Source organism: Scylla paramamosain, unplaced genomic scaffold (genome assembly GCF_035594125.1).
Source record: "Scylla paramamosain isolate STU-SP2022 unplaced genomic scaffold, ASM3559412v1 Contig28, whole genome shotgun sequence".
NCBI lineage: Eukaryota > Metazoa > Arthropoda > Malacostraca > Decapoda > Portunidae > Scylla > Scylla paramamosain.
The window spans coordinates 98,977-122,500 of record NW_026973693.1 but is presented as its reverse complement, the minus strand read 5'-3'; the positions used below and the strand labels follow the sequence as shown (position 1 = coordinate 122,500).

The 23,524-nt window shown below is 40.8% G+C and overlaps 2 protein-coding genes across 3 annotated transcripts in view; one reads left to right on the top strand and one right to left on the bottom strand.

Moving 5' to 3' along the window:
* Positions 1 to 23,524, top strand: part of LOC135097661 (uncharacterized) — a 52,581-nt gene that overhangs the window by 15,377 nt on the left and 13,680 nt on the right. The window contains exons 2-3 of one of the 2 annotated variants that reach the window (XR_010265951.1): positions 21,518 to 21,711; positions 22,228 to 23,518. Coding sequence is in view for 1 of the 2 variants with exons in the window: in XM_063999614.1 (XP_063855684.1) it covers positions 21,567 to 21,711 (145 nt within the window). In the remaining variant the exon portion in view is untranslated. Of the gene's footprint in view, positions 1 to 21,517; positions 21,712 to 22,227; positions 23,519 to 23,524 lie in introns of those variants that run through there. The other variant, XM_063999614.1, reaches the window with a different exon arrangement.
* LOC135097666 (uncharacterized) lies at positions 11,954 to 14,987 on the bottom strand. The gene is made up of 2 exons (XM_063999616.1): positions 14,895 to 14,987; positions 11,954 to 14,306 (listed from the first exon to the last, which is right to left on the bottom strand). The coding sequence occupies exons 1-2, from the start codon at positions 14,961 to 14,963 to the stop codon at positions 13,851 to 13,853; spliced, it is 525 nt and encodes a 174-aa protein (XP_063855686.1). The 5' UTR covers positions 14,964 to 14,987; the 3' UTR covers positions 11,954 to 13,850.

Here is a 23,524-nt window from a genome sequence, read left to right as displayed (position 1 = left end):
CACAGTTTCTTATCTCCTCCATTAAGAGGGCACTGGTGCCGAGTTCTGTGAATAGATGTCAATCCGCTTTATCCGGCTTCTATTGTGGAAGTAGAAAGGTGCTGTTGATTTAAGTTATTTGAGATTTGGAACGTTGAATGTTGGATCAATGACCGGAAGAGGCCGTGCCATTGCAGACCTTATGAAGGAAAGAAAAGTGGATGTGTTATGCGTGCAGGAAACGAGATGGACAGGAAATAAGGCCAAAGAACTAGGTGATGGATTCAAACTTATTTATGGAGGGGCAAACAATGAAAAGAGAAATGGCATTGGAATTATTTTATCTAAGGATCTGAAAGACTTGGTTACAGAAGTGAACAGAAGAAATGATCGCATAATGTGGGTGCGACTGTCTTTGGATGAATTCCCAGTGAACATCTTCACTGTGTACGCACCACAAACGGGATGCCCAGAGGAGGAAAAGGAACAGTTTTGGTCGGATCTGCAGGAGGAATTGGAGAAGGTAGACGAAAGTGAAAGGTGCATAGTTGGAGGAGACATGAATGGACATATTGGAAAGGGAAATGATGTTATTAACCGGATCCATGGCGGAAATGCATATGGTGATGGAAATGAAGATGGAGAGAAAATTATAGACTTTGCTTTGGCTTTTGATTTGGTGATAGGAAACACAATATTCTGTAAGAAAAATGAACATCTAATTACGTATCGTAGCGGAGATAGACCAAGTCAAATAGATTTCCTACTCTATCGCCGGAACAATATCAAGGAAATAAGAAATTGCAAGGTCATACCTGGTGATCACGTGACGGCACAACACCGTCTGGTTGTCATGGACCTCTCCATAACTGTTACACGCAGACAGAAAGAGAAAGTAACGACGGAGAGAAGGATTAAGTGGTTCAAACTGAAAGACCAAGATCTTAAACATACCTTTAAAGATAGATTGCTAAGTGATCTGGACATGGAAATAGAAGAGGTAAACGGATGGTGGAATAGAGTGAGTGAAACCATCTTGAGAGTTGGAAAAGAAGTGCTCGGTGAAAGTAGTGGCAAGATATGGGAAAATAAAGAGACATGGTGGTTTAATGAAGAGGTGCAGCAGAAAATACAAACAAAGAAGATGGCAAAGAAAAGATGGGAAACAACAAGGCTAGATATAGATAAGGAGTATTACAAACTGTGCAGTAAGGAAGCGAAAAGAACTGTAGCAATTGCTAAGTCGGATGGGTATGACAACCTTTATGAAGAGTTGGATACCGAGGAAGGACAACGGAGAGTATTTAAGTTGGCCAAGATGAGAAACAAGAGCACAAAGGACATTACGCATGTTAGACAGGTCAAGGATGAAAGGGGGATTGTGATACAAAAGGAAAGTGATATTCTAATAAGGTGGAAAGAATATTTTGAGAAGTTGCTAAATGTAGAAAATGAGAGATTCATTAGAGATGATGGAGAACCGAATGAACAATTAGTAGGGGAAGTGACAAGACAAGAGGTTGAAGGAGCACTGAAGAAAATGAAAAATGGCAAAGCAACAGGGCCCGACGGAATACCAGTAGAAGTGTGGAAAGTCTTGGAAGGAGAAGGAGTGGACATGTTGCACCAACTGATCAGAAAAATAATGGAGAAGGAAGTTATACCAGAAAAGTGGAGAGAAAGTACCCTGATACCTATATTTAAGGAGAAGGGAGACATCCAGAGCTGTGAGAACTATCGAGGGATAAAGCTAATGTCTCATACCCTTAAAGTATTTGAAAGGGTGTTGGACAGTAGACTGAGACAAGTGGTGCGTATCGGACGGCAACAGATAGGATTTATGAAGGGATTTGGGACAGTCGACGGAATTTTCGCACTTCGACAGAATATGGAAAAACATCGGGAAAAGCAGAAAGTACTACATATGGTTTTCATTGACTTAGAGAAAGCGTATGATAGAATCCCACGGCGAGAAGTATGGAGAGGCCTGAGAAAAAGAGGAGTGCCAGAAAAGTATGTCAGAATTGTCCAAGAATGCTACAGGAATGTTACAACTAGAGTTCGGAGTACAGTTGGCACAACGGATAGCTTTCAGGTGAAAGTCGGCTTACACCAAGGATCGGCACTAAGCCCACTATTATTCAACATAGTGTTCGATGTCATAACGGAAAATGTCAGAGAGGAACCACCCTGGTGTGTATTATATGCTGATGACATTGTCTTAGTGACCGAAAGGAGAGGACAGCTGGAAAGAAAATTAGAAGAATGGAGAGTTGCTTTGGAAAGCAGAGGAATGAGGATTAGTAGGTCCAAAACTGAATATTTTACGACGGATACAAGGGGCGATCAACAGGCCACAATTAGACTGAATGGTGAAAAGTTGAAGAGAGTGAAAACATTTAAGTACTTGGGATCGATGGTAGACGAGACAGGGGAAATGGAAAAAGAAGTGAACTTCCGGATTCAGTGTGGCTGGAACAATTGGCGGCAAGTTTCGGGTGTGATATGCGATAGAAGGGTACCAGTAAGAGTGAAGGGCAAAGTCCACAAAGCAGTCGTTAGACCTGCTTTGGTGTATGGGCTAGAAGCAGCACCTTTGAAGAAGATTGAAGAGAGGAAGATGGATGTAGCGGAGATGAAGATGTTGAGATGGATGGTGGGAGTCAACAGAACAGACCGAATTAGGAATAAGTACATAAGAGGAACGGTGAAAGTAGTTGAAGTCTCCAAGAAGATCCAGGAGTCAAGGTTGAGGTGGTATGAACACTTGAGAAGAAGAGTTGGCGAAGACCACGTAGGAAGGGAGATCATGGAAATGGAGGTGGAGGGAGTTAGAAGAAGAGGACGGCCCAAAAGAAGATGGATTGACTGCATAAACGGAGATCTTGGGGAGAAGAATATAAATCCAGAAATGGCAAACAATAGAAATACGTGGAGAAGGCTCATTCACAACGGCGACCCCGAATAGGGAAAAGCTGGGAAGAAGAAGAAGAAGAAGAAGTTAACTGTTCACTATAATTTATTTCTAGTTCTTTGTATTCTGAAACAACTTGTTCATAGCCTTCAGAGTCTTCTTTACTTAACAGTGTATTTTCTAATTGGTTGAAAGTAGTCTGACAAACTTTATTTTTTTCCCTTAAAGATTCTTTTACCCTTTATAATTAACTAAGGTTACTTGTGTACTGCTCATTATGTTCTTTAACAGTTCTTGCTAACCAACCTTGATTTGATGCCAATGATTTTCTTAACATTTTGATAGACATATTTGTGGATTTAATTTTAGGTTGTTCTTATTTGCTGGTTATTTGAGTAGTTGCCTGTTACTTCACCTGTTCCTCTGGCTTGTTTCGCCATGCACCTCCGGTTCAACTGAACTCAGTGGGTGTATAGATTTGTTTCAAGTTAGAAACTAATTTAATGATTTGTCCTAAATATACACAAATTCTCCTCCCCTTGCTTTCGTCTTATGAACCGTTTAATGTGGTGAGACATGTGTCCTCTGCTTGTCCGGTACCAGTGTACACATTCTCTCGCCTGATGTCTTTTATAAAGGAAGGAACTGAAGCTTAGGAAGTTATTCTTAAAGCTCTATTAAAGGACCTGCTTATCTGGTCACATGTGCTTTGGATCACTTTCCCTGGCCTCAGTTCTATGATATTTTTATGTTCTATTGGCACAATAACAACCTCAGAGTAACACTGGCTTTTGATAGAGTCCGGCACAAAACTTTGATTTCCAAACTACCCTCCTACGGCTTCTATCCTTCGCTCTGTAACTTCATCTCGTTTCCTTTCTGACCGTTCTATTGCTGTTTTGGTAGACGGTCAGTTCTTCTCCTAAATCTATTAACAGTTTTTAACCTTTTTTTTTTTTTAAATCTATTAACAGCTTTTGATTCCACCCTGTCTAGAAGAGCGGTATGAGTGAAACCCCCCCCAGACATGTGAAGCATACTCCATACATGGATGGCTAAGGCCCTTGTACAGAGTTATCAGCTGAAGGGGTGAGAAAAACTAGCGGAGATGTCTCATAACGTCCAAATTCATAGAAGCTGTCTTAACTAGATATGAGATGTGAAGTTTCCAGTTCAGATTATAAGTAAAGGACAGACCGAGGATGTTCAGTGTAGAAGAGGGGAACAATTGAGTGTCATTGAAGAAGAGGGGATAGTTGTCTGGAAGGTTGTGTCGAGTTGATAGATGGACAAATAGAGTTTTTCAGGCATTAAAGTTTGCTCTGTCCCAATCAGAAATTTTAGAAAGACCAGAACTCAAGCGTTCTGTGGCTTCCCTGCGTGAAATGTTTACCTCCTGAAGGGTTGGACGTCTATGAAAAGACGTGGAAAAGTGCAGGGTGGTATCATCAACGTAGGAGTGGATAGGACAAGATGTTTGGTTTAGAAGATCATTAATGAATAGTAAGAAGAGAGTGGGTGACAGGACAGAACTCTGAGGAACACCACTGTTAATAGATTTAGGAGAAGAACAGTGACCGTCTACCACAGCAGCAATAGAACAGTCAGAAAGGAAATTTGGGATGAGGTTAAAGAGAGAAAAATAGAAGCCGTAGGAGGGTAGTTTGGAAATCAAAGCTTTGTGCCAGACTCTGTCAAAAGCTTTTGATATATCCAAGGCAACAGCAAAAGTTTCACCAAAATCTCTAAAAGAGGATGACCAAGACTCAGTAAGGAAAGCCAGAAGATCACCAGTAGAGCGGCCTTGACGGAACCCATACTGGCGATCAGATAGAAGGTTGGGAAGTGATAGATGTTTAAGAATCTTCCTGTTGAGGATAGATTCAAAAACTTTAGATAGGCAGGAAATTAAAGCAATAGGACGGTAGTTTGAGGGATTAGAACGGTCACCCTTTTTAGGAACAGGCTGAATGTAAGCAAACTTCCAGCAAGAAGGAAAGGTAGATGTTGAAAGACAGAGGTGAAAGAGTTTGACTAGGCAAGGTGCAAATACGGAGGTACAGTTTCGGAGAACAATAGGAGGGACCCCATCAGGTCTATAAGCCTTCCGAGGGTTTAGGCCAGCAAGAGCATGTAAAACATCATTGCGAAGAATTTTAATAGGTAGCATGAAGTAGTCAGAGGGTGGAGGAGAGGGAGAAACAAGCCCAGAATCGTCCAAGGTAGAATTTTTTGCAAAGGTTTGAGCGAAGAGTTCAGCTTTAGAAATAGATGTAATAGCAGTGGTGCCATCTGGTTGAAATAAAGGAGGGAAAGAAGAAGAAGCAAAGTTATTGGAAATATTTTTGACTAAATGCCAGAAGTCACGAGGGGAGTTAGATCTTGAAAGGTTTTGACACTTTCTGTTAATGAAGGAGTTTTTGGTTCGTTGGAGAACAGACTTGGCATGGTTCTGGGCAGAAATATAAAGTGCATGAGATTCTGGTGATGGAAGGCTTAAGTACCTTCTGTGGCCCACCTCTCATGTATAGCACGAGCTGAGTTAAACCAAGGTTTGGAAGGTTTAGGTCGAGAAAAAGAGTGAGGAATGTACGCCTCCATGCCAGACACTATCACCTCTGTTATGCGCTCAGCACACAAAGACGGGTCTCTGACACGGAAGCAGTAGTCATTCCAAGAAAAATCAGCAAAATACCTCCTCATTTCCTCCCAAATAGCAGAGGCAAAACGCCAGAGGCACCTTCGCTTAGGGGGATCCTGAGGAGGGATTGGAGCGATAGGACAAGATACAGATATGAGATTGTGATTGGAGGAGCCCAACGGAGATAGATGAAAGGATGACAGCATAAGCAGAAGGATTAGAGGTCAGGAAAAGGTCAAGAATGTTGAGCGTATCTCCAAGACGATCAGGAATACGAGTAGGGTGTTGCACCAATTGCTCTAGGTCGTGGAAGATTGCAAAGTTGAAGGCTAGTTCATAAGGATGGTCAGTAAAGGGAGAGGAAAGCCAAAGCTGGTGGTGAACATTGAAGTCTCCAAGAATGGAGATCTCTGCAAAAGGGAAGAGGGTCAGAATGTGCTCCACTTTGGAAGTTAAGTAGTCAAAGAAATTCTTATAGTCAGAGGAATTAGGTGAAAGGTATACAGCACAGATAAATTTAGTTTGAGAGTGACTCTGTAGTCGTAGCCAGATGGTGGAAAACTCGGAAGATTCAAGAACGTTAACACGAGAGCAGGTTAAGTCATTGCGCACATAAACGCAGCATCCAGCTTTGGATAAAAAATGAGGATAGAGAAAGTAGGAGGGAACAGAAAAGGGGCTACTGTCAGCTGCCTCAGACACCCGAGTTTCAGTGAGGAAAAGAAAATGAGGTTTAGAAAAGGAGAGGTGGTGTTCTACAGATTGAAAATTAGATCTTAGACCGCGAATGTTGCAGAAATTAATGAAGAATAAGTTGAGGGGGGTGTCAAGACACATAGGGTCGTCAACAGAAAGGCAGTCCGAACTAGGGACATTTATGGTCCTCTCCCCAGATGGGGACTCCGAGGCTGGTGTAGGAGTCGCCATGATGATTTTGAAATTTTTGAGTGAAGGGTGTGTGTGTTATTAGGTGCTTGTAGTTTTGTGTGGAGGAAGAGAGTTGTCTTTAGAGGGCAGGCTGTGACTGCCTCCTTGTGTTGTGAGACACAGAGGGAAACGTTCAGTGAGGTCACAGCTGGGTTTAATGATAAGTTCACAGCACCCCCTGAACAGTGCTTTAGACCTCACTAGGTCTACTGCCTCCTCCTCCGAGGAGGCAGTCTGCTGCCATTAAAGGCAGCAGATAGGGAGCTGGTTAGTTCTGGGGAGGAGATTAGTAAAATTCTCAATGAGTATTTTTTTAACTGTCTTCACCCAGGAAAACATGTAGGATATGCCAGATAGTGAACAGGTGTCTAGAGCAGAGGAGAATGAGAAGCTGACAGATATTTCCATAACTAGGGAGATAGTGGAACAGGAGATAGATAGGCTAAAAAGTTTTAGCACCAGGAAAGATAGGTAGATTAAATAGGTCAGAATCAGATACCATCGCCTTGCAAGCAGATTTAGATAGGATGAATGAATGGACGGACAGATGGCAAATGCAATTTAATATCAATAAATGCAAAGTACTTAGCGTAGGTAGAGGAAATCCACACAGTAAGTACACATTAAACAACCAAACTCTGATAGTTACAGGGTACGACAAAGATTTAGAAGTTATAGTTAGCTCTGAACTCCGTCTAGGAAAACAATACATAGAGGACAGAAACAGGGCAAATAAGGTACTAGGATTAATTTTTAGGAGTGTTAAAAATAGAAGGCCGGAAGTAATATTAAGTTATACTTGGCGCTGGTGAGACCTCATCTAGACTACGCTGTGCAGTTCTGGTACCCACATTACAGGAAAGATATAGGTCTATTAGGATCAGTACAGAGGAGAATGACTAAAAGGATACAGGGGATGAGGAGTATTCCTTACGAGGCGAGATTGAAGTTGTTAAATTTACATTCTTTAGAGAGACGTAGGTTAAGAGGGGACCTGATAGAAGTCTTTAAGTGTTATAAGGGTTATAACAAGGGGGATGCAAGCAAAATTTTTAGGATCAGCAACCAGGGTAGAACAAGAAATTACGGGCTCAAGCTTGAAAAATTTAAGTTTAGGAAGGAGATAGGAAGAAATTGGTTCTCAAATAGAGTGGTAGATGAGTGGAACGGACTCAGTAATCATGTTGTTAGTGCTAGGACATTAGAGAGCTTTAAGAGAAGATTAGACAGGTTTATGGATGGGGATAATAGATGGAAATAGGTAGGTATTTTTCATATAGGGACTACCACGTGTAAGCCTGGTCGCTTCTTGCAGCTTCCCTTATTTCTTATGTTGTTATGTCTCCTGGACTCCTTGATACATCATTCAACAAGAGTATTCGTGATCCATTCACATTACTTTCCATTTTACTTATATTAATAAATAATATTTAGTTTGTACTAGATTAATCTTAATTACCCCTTAATTTATATGGAATTCACAACACAAACCAATAACACATTGATATTATGTCTGATATGAGCAGAAATTTACACACACACACACACACACACACACACACACACACACACATACACACACATAACATTACATTCCACATTCTCTTCCTCCTATCCTGACGCTCAGAACAGCAGGCAAAACGCAGTGATGGTGGTTACCATTTCCAATGAATGAAGCAGCAAAGGAGGCCCAATGGTAGTTGGAGGATTGAGAAGGAACAATAATTGTTGCTATTTATTCGACTGCGAGTATCTTAATTTCCGTTATTTGTGGATTAACAAAATTATACTTACTTACATACTTATACTTACTCAAAGTCAGTCAATTTCTTCACTTGCTGGCTAGGATAGTACTCGTATTTCATTGTAGGATTTTCCCTTATGTGACAGGCTGACCTCAAAACGTTAAGTGAATATTTAAGAGTTCCCCAAAGAAACACTGGCTGACATGTTACTAATACAAGTACATACATGACCCACAGAGTTGCTGAAAGCTGAAAACGTACATATGTAACAAAGTATTGCAGCATATCCATAAGGGGAGGGTATGTGGTAGAAGAGCCACCACCCTTCCCTTAACCTCCAACTGGCCTCCATCGTCGTGGTACCTCCTCCCCGCCGGCTGAGTGCTCCGCGTTGCGTTGCGTCACGGTATGGGGGTAGCAGACTGCAGGTCCCTCCATTCTGTGCACCTCCTGTCCACTATCTATGGGGCTCTGCCGTTCCTTTGCCCTCCCCATGTCGCTATGGGTCGCTGTAGCAGGATGAAATGTCTGGACAGTCCGGGCGCCCATCTTATCGTACAGACACTCATTCGTGGAGCAGGATGCAGTGAAGTCTATCAAAGCGTCGGAGAAGGTGAAGTATGTACGAGTAAGTGGGTGTCATGTTATTTGCCAAGTTTACAATTTTTTTTTTTCTTATGTAGGAAGGATACTGGCCAAGGGCAAAAAAAAAAAAAGCCCATTGAAATGCCAGTCCCATAAAAGGGTCAGAGCAGTGGTCAAAAATTGATGAATAATTGTCTTGAAACCTCCTTCTTGAAAGAATTCAAGTCATAGGAAGGTGGAAATACAGAAGCAGGCAGGGAGTTCCAGAGTTTACCAGAGAAAGGAATGAATGATTAAGTTAAAAGGAACACGTTTTTTTTATATTATATTTATATTTAAATTATAAGGCTTATTTTCTCATTTTATATAATGTGGTATTATTCTTTTCATAGTGGTATTATTCTTTTCATAATCTAAGTTCTTTATATGTATGTATATGTAAGAAAAAGGTGTATTTGAGATGAAATGTGTTGAGGCCAGGGACGATACATGTCTACCTCTCGTATCTGAATCAGCAAAATTCATGATGCATAGAGGCCCAGAGGGATAAGAAGGGTGGCGTTCTCACAGGATAAATTTGGGTGGTGGTGTAGTGATTGAGCAGGTGTGTAGAGGTATTGACGATATGGTGGTATAATCCTGACTTCTAAGATGAAGTTGGTGAGTCTTTTGTGGTACCAAGAACTCTCGTTTGCTTAAATTTGTTTGGCGAGTTGTGTCGGTGATGTAACGCTGAGGGGGTAGCGTCAGGGTGAGAGACAGCCATTTTGTGGTTGGGGTTGTGGTGGTTTTGTGGCGTTATTGGTGTCTTTGGGGATGGTGTTATGGTGTTATAGGTGAATTGTGGCGGTGGTGGTGATGTCTTGTGAGGTTTGAAGAGGTAAAAGACGGGAATTGTTGTTTGGGGATGCGATGACAGCATCTGGGAAAATTCCTGCACCTGGGGAAAATATTCCACCTGCCTGTGAAGCAGTACAAGGGTTGTAGTGCTTTGTGAAATAAAGGGAATGTCATATATTGATGTAAATCACCTTTAAGCAATAAGGGAGGCGATATAAGACCCTGAGTAAGGGGGAACTATAGTGACTGAGTGTGGGAATTACCCTGTGTTGGTCTATGGAAGAAATTTTTTCCTTAATTTCTTTTAATGTATATTACCTCAATTTATTTGTAAGTTAACGTTATTATTAACATATTCTGTTATTATATAGAATGATTGTGTTTTCTAATCCAACACTGATCTGGCATTGAGGTGATTCCTGGCGTGCTGTGCAAGATAAGAGTTTTATGAAAGTGTTTAATAGCTGATGATTTCGGATAGTTCAGGTAGGTATTTTGAGGCCATTAAAAATCCAGACACTTAAAACTTTCTGCGATCAGTGTACCGTCCACGTTCTTGGAAAGAAAACCGGGATCGTGACATGGGCGATATTGTTTAATATTGAAATGTACCCCCACCAGCAGGCAAGGGACACTTCACACCGTTGCAGGATTCGGGGCGCATTTGTCTGGAAGAACTTTATCTGGGCGGCTGGGAACGGCTGCAGGCTTTGACTCACTTATTACTCTCAGTGAGAACAGTCACACAGGGCGAGGAGAAGAAAACACGCTTCTCCTTATGTCCATATATTGCACAACAGTACACAAAGTAACCGTAAAATACAGTCAGGCCACACAGGCAGGTACAAGGGTGGCAGGCACTCTTACCGTCACAGTCAGTCACACGCAAACTCCACTCGCACGTCTTGTCATGATGCGGTCTCGATACCCTCTCTCTCTCTGTCCCTCAGTGCCACAGAGTGCCTCATACATTGCCTTCCGTGTCCTCACCTCTGCCAGGTGACATTTAACTACACCTATTCTAGCTTGCAAAATATAAGTGCAAGTCATGCAGATTATCAATGCTGGTAAGGATAATTACTACTTATATTATGCATGCACTCACAGAACTACAACTAAACTGTACTGCATAACAATTATTCCGTGGTTAGCTAACCCTCACACACACACACACACTATCACTCTCGTGACCACAGGGCCTCAGAGGTCAACCGACAGGCTTATGTCAATACTTTCCATTAGCGCTAACGGCGCCAGCCTCTGAACAACGAGCAACACAATGCTGCTACCTAGATCACCGCACATGTACTCACACATGTACTCATATATAGTCACATATGTACTCAGATGAGGCTACCTCATACACACAGCATCGTTGTGTGTTCGCCTGTAGGGCTGCTACATATATACGTAACAATATGGTAAAATATGATATTCTGTATCACTCAGGTGGATGTCGCGTCTGAAGTTCTATTTTACAATTATACATTATTCTAAAAGTTATGTCAATGCTAATTATAGTGTAGCACGATTATTAAGGTGTTAAAAGATCACTAAGTAACGAGAAAATTAGGAAGCTATAAAGGAAATTTTAAAAAGATGTGGCTGACGTTCCATATCAGTTGGTTCTAGCTAGTTAAAATTTCCTTATTCTTAATATACTATTGTTAAAAAGACTTAGTTATATATCATTACCATTGTATCGAATTGAAGCGAATTAAAAGACTCATCTATTCATGAGAGTCTAAACCTAACCCAACCTAATCCTAACCTAACCTTGCCTAAGCCAGTCCACCATGTTCACGAGTAACTGGGAACTACTCTTCTAGACCTCGGAAATATGCATCGGGCGCCGGCGGTATGCAAGTGGGTGATGTCACGCACGTTTGGCAGCGAACACTCTGGACACTCTGGACATTTCATTCTGCCACACCGGTAATCCCTTAGCGACTCAGGAGACACCTTAACCTGGTAGTGTGCGCGAACCAGACCAGAAACTCTACCAGTATAGATTTCCCTAAGGCGCATTAGCCTTACCAACTCAGGTGACAAGGTTAAATTTTCAGTCCTCCTCCCTGCATGATTCATGTTGCCCAACCCAGAGTATACAACACAAATTATGACTGCAAAAGCCAAATTAAATGTTTTAGTAACCCAGAGATACGAAAATACATATAACCCCAAAATAAATAAGACAAAATAAAATAATGATATCAAGCAAAAGAAAAACTATACATGCTTCTTAAATCCCATTCTCTCCCCCAAACTCCATCCTCTCATTGCTATGAACACGGGCAGCCTATGCAAAAGCCCTGCGTAACAGTAATATAGTTAGAATTATGTAGGGACAGAGAATTATCATTATTGATATACACTGTCAGGGCCGGGATGGCTACTCTTCACGTCAACACTCCTTCTAAGATTGGGACGTAAAGAAAACGAGGGAGAACGGAACTCCACAATAATAATTAACAAAAAACAAAAACACAACCCAACAATAACAGAGATATCAGGCAATATCACCAAGAGTCCTGGGGGAGTCCTTGGAGGCCGGCGTCCCTCCAGCCGTAGGAATCTCGTCTCGGCCGGCATGGGTTGAACCAGGAACGAGTTGGGGCCAACGGCAGATGAGTGCCAGGTACTGAGGGCAGGTGAGATCAGCCACAATCTTTACCAAAGCCTTCCGGAGCGGTAGAGAAGAACAGCTGAACGAAGGTGTCGTGGCAGGTGGTGAGAGCTGTCTGCCGCCTGGTGTCTGTTGGCCTCACGATTGCCTCAGCTCCTGCAGAGTTCCCCCTACCAAAGAGGGAGGAGGTGGTGACGAGGACACTCGAGGCGTTGCTTCGACGCGGTGATCCTGTATCATGACGAGTCAGCAGCCTGAGTCCTTTCTCCTCGAGGATTCGAGAGGAGGAAGAGAAACCTTGGGCGAGACACTCCGCCCTTAACGTGGAGGAAGGACAATCATTCTTCCCTCCCTGGATTTAATTTCTTCAAGCAGAAAATACAAGATGAACATGTGTCCAACGTTTTCTGAACTTCTGAAGGCAGCCAAGGTGGATGTAAGTATTCTTGAGATCTTAAATGTCAAGAAAGAAATCTTTGAAAAATTGAAATTTTATCTAAAGTAATAAGAGATGCAGATACCAACTGACCAATTTTAGTTGATATGAAATTGAATTAACAGTATAGTGTGTTGGACAAATAGTGCATGTGTCCTTCTTAAGGGGTACTTCAGATATAACTAACATTTTTTTTTTTTTTTTAGTAAGAGTAATAACTATAAATGTTTTCATGGTGGATCACCAAACATGGCTACATTATTGTAAATATGGATACACTATGCTGTAGTAAGCTGTTATGTTATCTTTTAATTTATATACTGATCTGAATATTTTGTCATTTATATGGTATTTCATTAATAAGTTAAATACTTTTGTCATATCACCTTGTGGCTTGTCTTCTGAGTATGACAACTGTCAAGCTATACTAATGATTTCTGAGATAGTAAATCATCATATTTGTTTTCTATCAGCAGTGTACTGCTCTGCTTACATGTTCAGCACTGTCACCAGGTTCTCAAAGGTCTTATCCACAAATTTCTGAGCTTTATCCCGAGTGAGAACGTCGTTGGCGTAAACAAAGCTGTATATGAGGCGTCCTCGCATGGTGTGAAACGTGTCCCATAGGTTCAGTAAAGCATGAGGTAACCACGAAAAGATGCTGGAGCCTTACCTTATGCCTTTCTGACAGGATGATATGGTCTATGTTACCCATGTTGGATGTAGCATAGTCATACTCTGGTGATGATCGTTCTGCAAAAATATCTTCTACATTTCCTCCACCCAACAATAATAATTCACACGTCACTGCATAATTTTCTTGAGGACTTTTAGTGATATTTTTATGGATGCTTCTGGCATAGTCCCAAAAGTGGTCCTTCCAATTAAGAGGCGTCGAGACAACGTTCCTCATCATCATTCTGTGAGCACCCAGTGCTCCCGATGTGTTACTTGACCAATAACGTCTCATGTTAACAGCATGAAGCTCTTGGATTCTGTAAAAGTCTTGTTCTAGGCCTCCTTCCAACACGAAGTCAACGAGACTTGTGTTGAACACCGCCAGTAGTCCACTGTTCAACGTAATTTGCTCTTCTTTGCACTTGCTGATGAAGGTTTGGGTGGTCTCCTTGTCCAGGTCACGCAGGACTATCTGACTCTTAAAAAGCAGGATCTTTCGCCATCGGATAAACACGTGGGATTAATTTTTCATCTTGTTTTGACTTTTTCATATTCTCTCGTAGCTGCTGGTACTGGTCTTCGTCCTCCATCAGTTCCATCATCCGGGTTGTAATTATACCGTTGGTTTCCTCTCCAGCATCAATCCTGCCCAGCTGAACTGCGTCGTCGACGGCCTTATCGGAGAGCATGTCGTCCAACACGTTGAGGAATGCGTTCACAATGTACATGTTTGAGGTACCATCGGCGATGCCGTGGTGATTGGCCAGCAGTAATGTGCGGGTGTAGGGAAAAGTGGCAGACAACTCCTGCCGGAAACTGCAGCCAGGGTCACTGGCAGGAAGGAGACGTGCACACCACAAAGGACCTTCGGTAGTAGGAAAGTGGTACTGCATTAACGTCTCCACAGCCTGAACTAGCTCCTGCGTGTCTGTTACCTGAGGAAAGGAAATGATGCGTGGCATCAGCAGCCAAGGCATAACATAACATAACTGACTATCTTCAACCTCTTTCTCATTGGCGCAATGTTGCATCTCTAGCTATCTTCTACCGCTATTTTCAGGCTAACTGCTCTTCTACTCTTGCTAACTGCATGCCTCCCCTCCTGCCACGGCCTCGCTGCACAAGACTTTCTTTTTTTCTCTCACCCCTATTCTGTCCACCTCTCTAATGCAAGAGTTAACCAGTATTCTCAGTCATTCATCCTTTTCTCTGGTAAACTCTGGAACTTTCTTAATGTTTCTATATTTCCACCTTCATATGACTTGAATTCCTTCAAGAGGAAGGTTTCAAGACACCTATCCTTCAAATTTTGACTACCGCTTCAGACCCTATTAAGGGAGCAGCATTTTGGAAACTTTTTTATTATTTTTTTGTTGCATGCAGCTGTGCCTAAACTACGTGTTCTCATTTTATTACCTATACACTTCTTTCAGGCCCGTAGCTTTAGTCCATAGCTCCTCTACCTACTGACAAATAAAGATACATCTCTATGTGCAAGTAAGGATGTGTCAGAATCACTGCACCTGGAAATCAAGTTCCTCCCGGTTCATGTCACACGCCCATAAAGTTTCCTCACGCCTCCGGAAACACATCCTTAAGACCGGTACCTTCCTGTGTAAAGGAGTTTCTTAAATAGTTATAAAGCACTCAAAAAAAGTGAAAAAAAAAAAAATTATGCATGCCTTGGCGTTTGGAGATGAATAAATACGACTGTTTTCACCTAATATTGTAAAATATGTTTTTTATTTACGCAGACTGAAGTAGTGAAGCCCATGTTTAGAGACATAAGTTCTCTGCGTTGCGAACCCTGAACTAAACATTCTGTTGCAGGTTCAATTGCCTGGTGTAATTTTTCAAGTTTTTTATTGATGACAGTTGCCAGGTGGTACTTACCGAAATGAGGCAAATGTCTAACCTGAACATATGATGAAGCGTTTCCTTGATGTGGTGGTTACTGAGAGGCACAATGGAGCGAACTGTTAGCCCCACAACCGTGGTGTAAAACCCTTTCCTTGCAGCACAGTCCAGTAAGTTCTCCATTTCTGTTGCCGGCCGAAGCCACACGAAGGAAGAATCTCTTGCCATGGTGCTCGTATACCACACCACACCTATCACCATAAACAACATTTGCGGCTCTAGTGTGTTCAGACAAACAAAAATTTTTTAAAGTTAAATATTAGTGCAATGCTCTGTCTGCCGTGTTATTCTTAGCTCATCTACGCTTGTGAGTTGTTCTGGCGTTGATGCCAGCTCCTTATTACTTTATTTTCAGTGATTAGAAAACTACAGATGGACAAGATGATATGCATTATATAAGGGGCTATATCTTGAATACAGTCTAATCATATATATATATATATATATATATATATATATATATATATATATATATATATATATATATATATATATATATATATATATATATATATATATATATATATATATAGACAAACACAGCTGCGAGTTCGGACATTACTAGCACTTGACAAGCACACGACACACAAACATACATGATAGAAAAATAATCAGAGACTGCACTTAGCCAAGAAAAAAAAATAATAAAGTAAGGAGCCTGCTCCTTTCAAAAATGCTATTTACACGGACACAACAAGACAAGACTATACACAGAACAACCTTCTGTCACAGGAGCAGCTGGAGTTAGTCACAAATACTCTCTTGTCAGATATACTTTTTGATATATCACCAGCTACTGTCTTGAGCAAAGGCAGGGACCCATGCCACCAGAAAGACGTGCACAGGAAATGTGGCAGGAGTGAAGGGGGAAGGGGCAAAGGGAGTGAGAGACCTGCCTCCCGCGTGCTGGACGCGCCACGTACTCGTCGCTCTCTCACTCTGTCTGATCACTTATGTTTCAAAAATTCTAGGGGCTCTATTTGGGAGGCTGGGTGGAAGCAAACTATGCTACAGGAAAGAACAATCTCTCTGCTACATGATCTACTCATTTAAACTTTTAAGAAGCAAAACGAAATGGGGAAAATTTGGTGGGGAATATCAACTTTTTATTTATATAAGTTTTACAGTACCTCTTTGATCACATGAATATGCGTCTGGGACGCATCCACGTCTCGCGCTCGCTCTTGACTCTCTTCCTTTCTGTTCTGTTAGTTGTTCTTTTCTACTTTCTATCACGCTACACACATCACACTACACTTGGATCAGCTTTCCCTAGGTTAGCTCCTTCTATCCTATTACGGTTACAAACACAATGAATCCAGGCTCCTACCGGTCGTCGACCACTATCAAATCTCTGAAGTCACCACTCCGTTTAACCTTCCCACGGAGAAGGCAATATAGCAAACGCCATCCAAAACATCCAAGCTGGAAAGAACTAAGGAGCCACATGGTAGGGAGCCCAGACAGTATAGATGACATACTTTCAGAGTGAGAGTAACATTACACTAATTGAGTTGCCAGTCTGTTTAACCGACACACGCCATACCATTGTATATGTTGCCAAGCCGCTCCTAAATTTCACAGCACTGTTAAACAACGCCTGAAAATGCATATATGCATAAAATATTTTTGATCCACATTAACTTATGCCTTCACCTCTACCAATATCTGCAGCAACTAATGGTATACACACACACACACACACACACACACACACACACACACACACACACACACACACACACACACACACACACACACACACACATACTTATATTAGTTTGTAGTAGGTTTACTTTACAGAGTACCAAATTCAAGTATTTGTGACTTTTTATCATTAGAGCTCTTGATTGGTCTTATAAGTAGGGCACAATTACCATGTTATATTTTAGGTGATTTTAATATAAACTTACTAGCTAAACATGACTGTGTACAAAGCTTATCCGATTTATTTTACTCATACTCATATTTTCCAGTGACGACTAAAGTAACAAGAGTTACTAAGTCGTCAGCCACATTAATAGATCATATATGGACGAATGATGTAAATTATAATTTAAGTGGAATGATTTATTCGTCAATCAGTGATCATTTCCCAGTGTTTAGCTCGTTTTCTGCATCGTCATTTCACAAGTATTCGGATAAAATCATAACTAAAAGGATGATAAATGACAATTATATAAATGATTTTACAGCTGAGCTACAAGAATATAATTGGATACCAGCCATGACTAGCCCTTGCGTAAGTAACTGTTTAGACGTATACATAACTAAATTTTCGAGCATCTATAACAAACATTTTCCAATTAAAACCTTCATAATCAAAGATAAGTACAGTAATAAGCCTTACGTAACTCAAGGCCTACGGAAATCTATAAAACAAAGAAACAGACTACAGAAACTTTACGCAAAATGGCCATTAACTTACAGTGCAATATTAAAAAAATATAAAAATACACTAACCTCTTTAATCAGGATTGCCAAAGATAATTATTATAAGTCTAAATTTAAAGAAAATGCAGGAAATACAAAAAAAAAATCCTGGGAGATGATTAATGGTATTATGGGTAAGTCTTCGGGAAAATCCTAAATCTATAACATTTCATGGCAAGAATATTTCCCAGAGCAATGAGGTGGCTGAAGCTTTTAATGATTACTTCAGTAGCGTTGCAAACAGCCTTGTTACAAACATTCCTCCACCACCAGTGCCATTCACTCGCTACTTACCGGAACCGACTCAATTTTCTTTTTTTATTCAGCCAACCGTTCAAAAAGAAATTGAAAATATAATAAAACACTTGAAAATAGCTTCTCCCGGCCATGATGATATAGACGTTAAAGTAATAAAAAAGTGCAGTAATATAATATCCCCATTTTTAACTTGCATAATTAATAAGTGTTTTGAAGAAGGCACTTTTCCTAAACATCTCCAGATGGCCAAAATTGTTCCAGTGTTTAAAAAAGGTAATAAACTACTTCATACAAATTATAGACCCATAGCTATCTTAACAACTTTTAGCAAAATATTTGAAAAGGTAATGGCCTCAAGTCTCATGGACTATCTCACTCAAAATTCAATATTAACAGAGCAACAGTTTGGATTTAGACCTCAATATAGTACAGAATTGGCCTTGCAACAGTTATGTCAATATATTTATGATGCAATGGACGAAAAGTCTTACAGTATTACAGTATTTTGTGATTTAACCAAAGCTTTTGATACCATTTCTCATCCAATACTGCTAGAAAAACTTAAAAACTATGGAATTAGAGGCACAGCTAATTATTGGTTTAATAGTTACCTTAGTCACAGACAACAGTTCACTATAAATAATAATCAGTCATCTTCTCATAAAGCAATTAAATCTGGTATTCCTCAAGGCTCAATATTAGTACCCTTATTATTTTTGGTATACATTAATGATTTACCACGCTGTAGTGAAGTACTACAATTTTTACTTTTCGCTGACGACACATCAATACAACTCAAAAAATAAAAATATTAAGGATTTGGAGAAAATTACAAATGAATAGATGGTCAAGGTTGCAAACTGGTTAAAAAGTAATAAGCTCACACCAAATATTAAAAAGACCAGTTGTATGATGAATCGACCACTGATGTCTCAGCCACCCTTGTTAACTATCAAAATTGACAATATTCCTATAAGCCAGCTCAGCGAAGTGAAATTTCTTGGAATTACTATTGATAATACCCTCAAATGGAACTCTCATATTGATACTTTGAAAACCAAACGGATCACCTGAAGATCCGCCACCCCAGCCGCACTCGGGGTGGCAGATCTTCAGGTGAGACAATCTGGGGTGGCGGATCTTCAGGTGATCCCATACTTTTAATGAAGTAAACTTTTTTCTGCATTTTTTATATCCACTCAGTTTTTTAATGCGTTCATATTGTTAGGTTAGGTTTGGTTAGTTTAGGTTAGGCTAACCTAACCTAACCTAACCTAACCAAGTGAGAGAGTCTGGGGTGGCGGATCTTCAGGTGAGACAATCTGGGGTGGCGGATCTTCAGGTGATCCCTGTGGGGTGGCGGATCTTCAGGTGATCCAACCAAACTTAGTAAAATAACAGGTCTATTGTATAGAATAAAGAATCAGCTGCCCATTGAATCTATAAAATTGATTTACATATCAACGGTATATCCACATTTGTTGTATTGTTGTGCTGTGTGGGGTGGAGCATTTAAAACTTTAATTAACAGTCTCTTTCTCACACAGAACAAAATGCTTCGTATTATGTTCTACCGTCACCGTTATGATCACACTTCTCTCTTCACTGAACACAAAATACTTAAGCTCCATGACATCATAACATTACAGACCATTTCATTTGTACATGCATCGCTAAATTCCTTCCCTGTACACTGTGGCTTCCAACCAATAGCAAGAAACAGACAAAACCTCCGTATTCCGCTGTGCCGCACCGACCATGCACAGCAGAGTGTCCTGGTGCGGGGCAGCAGGCTCTGGAACACACTGCCACAGGATATTAAAGGCATCACCCAACAGGACACTTTTAACAAAAAAATGAAAACAACACTTCTTCATAACACCCAGCAATGACAATAACTATAACTTGTGTCTAGTGATTTCAGTGCACTACACTTATTCATTTGTTATTACCCTATATATCAATGTATGTTGTTAGTATTATTGTTAATACTATTATTGTTATTAATATTACTTTTATGGTATTATTATTATTATTATTATTATTATTATTATTATTATTATTATTATTATTATTTATATTATTATTACTATTATTTATATCATTATTATTATTATTATTATTATTATTATTATTATTATTATTTATATTATTATTATTATTTATGTTATTATTATTATTATTTATATAATTATTATTATTATCTATATTATTATTATTATTATTATTATTATTATTATTATTATTATTATTTATATTATTATTATTATTATTATTATTTATATTATTATTATTATTATTATCATTTATATTATTATTATTATTATTATTATTATTATTATTATTATTATTATTATCATTTTCTACAATTTATATTATTTTAATAGACAATGACCCACATCACATGTACCTGCTCAATTTACAAATAGTAGATGGTCCGTAGTAAAGCTTCGGCTTATCGGACCATAGGCTATAAAATTGTACATATTTGTATATGAATGTTTTTCTAAGGGGCCAATAAAATATCTTGTATCTCTCTCTCTCTCTCTCTCTCTCTCTCTCTCTCTCTCTCTCTCTCTCTCTCTCTCTCTCTCTCTCTCTCTCTCTCTCTCTCTCCCAATGGACTGTTGAGATTACAATTTTAATTATCGTGCTGCATTTCAAAGTCTCACTTGCTCTTTTTTTCATTTTTATCCCCACAAACCATTAATTCTGACAACGACACAGCACTGACACTTGACTCAGGCAATACCCAAAGCTGTCCTGGGTGTTGCGTGGTGTGCTGCCCCCTTCAGGGCCACCACCACCACCACCACCACCACCACCACCACCACACTGCTGGTGCCTGGGCGGGGGGCGATGTCTAGCTGAGTAATGAGCGACCAGAGTGATGGATGGCGAGGGAACATGGCGGTGTGAGATCTGCCACGCCCACTCACTGCACTGCACAAAGCTGGTGTGGCAACAGTTATGGCACAAAAAAAGCAAAACATCGATCCGAAATGTTTATGAGTTTAGGAAGTGTTGAGGAAACGTCTTGTTTAGTTGAGTAATTTGGTGACGAGTTGTAATTTGTGTGGCCGTGCATACTCAAGTGGGTGGGTGGGAGGGGAGGCGGTCATTCCCACGCCCGCGACCTTATCGTGGAATTATTATTTTTTGTAAAGCTACAACACAGATCCTCTTTTACCTTCGTGAATTGTGAAAAAAAATATCTCGATTTATATGTTTGTGTGTGTATGTGTGTGTGTGTGTGTGTGTGTGTGTGTGTGTGTACTGTAGATCCATAACCAGCCTCTTAAGCATTAAAAAAAAGTATATCACTTATTCTTCAAAATTTCTTGAACTTTTAAAGTGTAATTAAGATTGCGGTAACAAAGATGCTCAAATGTTTTCCCAGGCGATAGTCCACGATTCTCAGGGGACGTTTTAGAGAGAGAGAGAGAGAGAGAGAGAGAGAGAGCGCCCCAGTGTTTTGCGTGGTGTAGCAGTATAGCAGTGGCTGGAGGTGAAGTGTTTCCTTTGGTGCCTTTGACAGACAGGACCTGCGGGAGGGTGAAGAGCGCAAGGAGTTGACTGATCCCAGCATGCGGACGTGCCTGAAGCCTGACCCGAGCGGGGCGCGTCTCACTCTTGACCCAGCGCAAGGCTCCGACACCGCCACCTACAAGTGCCGGGTGGACTTTGAAATGTCGTCCACCCGCTCCACCCTCGTCACCCTCACTGTGTACGGTAAGGAGAGTAAGACTAGTTCCTTCCTCCTCTTATCTCTATGTATTGATTGATTGATTGATTGATTGATTGGCCGAAGATCTCTCGGTGATGTCCTGGGAGTATTCAGTCAAATTAGGATGTTTATGATACCATTAGAGGCCTTTCAAGAGATGTGTGTGTGTGTGTGTGTGTGTCTGTGAGTGTGTGTGTGTGTGTGTGTGTGTGCGTGTGTGTCTGTGTGTGTGTATGTGTATGTGTATGTGTAAGTGTGTGTGTGTGTGTGCGTGTGTGTGTGTGTGTGTGTGTAAGGAGAGGTGTTCTTTCATTCCCAAAAACTTTGACGCTTCCACCAGCACGGGTAAAAAATCTTTATTAGATGACCTTTAGCATCACCATCAGGGTAAATATCCTGTCATTCACCTTGCGTGTTGATATACATGATGATTTAGCTGAATACCAAAAGCTGCAGGCGCCCACCACCACCGGCGCATTCCGCAACACCCTTGCGTCTTATCACCCACGTCTTATTCAAAGCCTGTGCGTTGAGCGGCAGGAGGCGGCGAGGCGTGACATAGCGACGCCTGATGACCCGTGGCACGAATGGCAACGTGGTGAATGGCAGTGGCAGTAGGGGCATGGGAGGGGGCGAGGGGCCTGGGAGGTGATTTGCTCCTCCGCTCATCGCCAAGTTATCGGAAACGTGTGCCGGAGACGTATGGCTTTAAGATACTCCAGCTAGAGATGCGATATGAAGCAGAATATATTGCCCCGCCAGCCGGCCAGGATGTCAATAGATGCGCCGCCAAACCCTCAAGATTCCTCACTAATATTATGTGAAGACGCTGGCCAGCTGAGGCGTGGGAGAGTGTGAGGCAGAGGGAGGGTCTCTGCCACCGCCCACCACAGACCTCATTTCATCTTCCACACCAAGACAGTTTGTTTATTCATATGTCTGGCTGTGATCACTACCGGGATTTGTAATAGATGGCATCTGGAGCTTCCACATCTTCCTCCCTTACTTTTAGTGGGTGCAAGTGTAGCAAACTCGCGCAATTGTGTCCTTGACTTGCTTCTGCTTGGGAGGAAGATATGAAGGGAAACTTTGTGCACGAACGTATTCCAATCTTGCTTCTTTTATCCTTGCTGTGTTCTAGGAGTGCGTACGTTGCAAATATAAATAGGTGACACACAACAAACATTCCTGAGGCCCCAAACTAATCAATGCATAATATAGTACTGTATATGATATTTTTATTTATTTTTTTTATAAAATATACTAGTAGATGAAGTTAACGCATCCCTGTTTGTCAGAAGGCACCGATGGTCAGCTGTGTGGCCGAGGCGTTCTTGATTTACGCAGCACAATGCTACATAATTTAAGTGCTGTCTCTCTCTTAGGCGAAATCGCTCATAACAAGTAAAATAAAAATAAAAGTTTTGGTCGCCTTAACTTAATTTTTACTTTTCTTTCCTGAAATGAGGATAAGGAAAGATACTCGAGTTGCTTGAACACTCTTAAGACCGTGCCAGCATTTGAAGACACTTTAATGTCTCCCCTGAGCAGCGTTTCTCTAAAAAGAAAATAATACATTTTTCCGCTGCGTTAATCTCTCCTCTTTTGGACCCGGGCGGTGCAGGTGAAGAGCGAGGCCGGAATAAAGGCAGAATAGACCTGGAATACTTACTGTTGCCGCGAGAGGTAATTTTTGACTCAGTTTCCCCACCACTTTAATGCCTCGACTCCAGGGTGATTTTAATGGTTTTCGTTTTGTTTCGCTACATTGCTTTGTACTCTTTTATCTTTCATCCGCCACATTTGTTAGGTTAATGA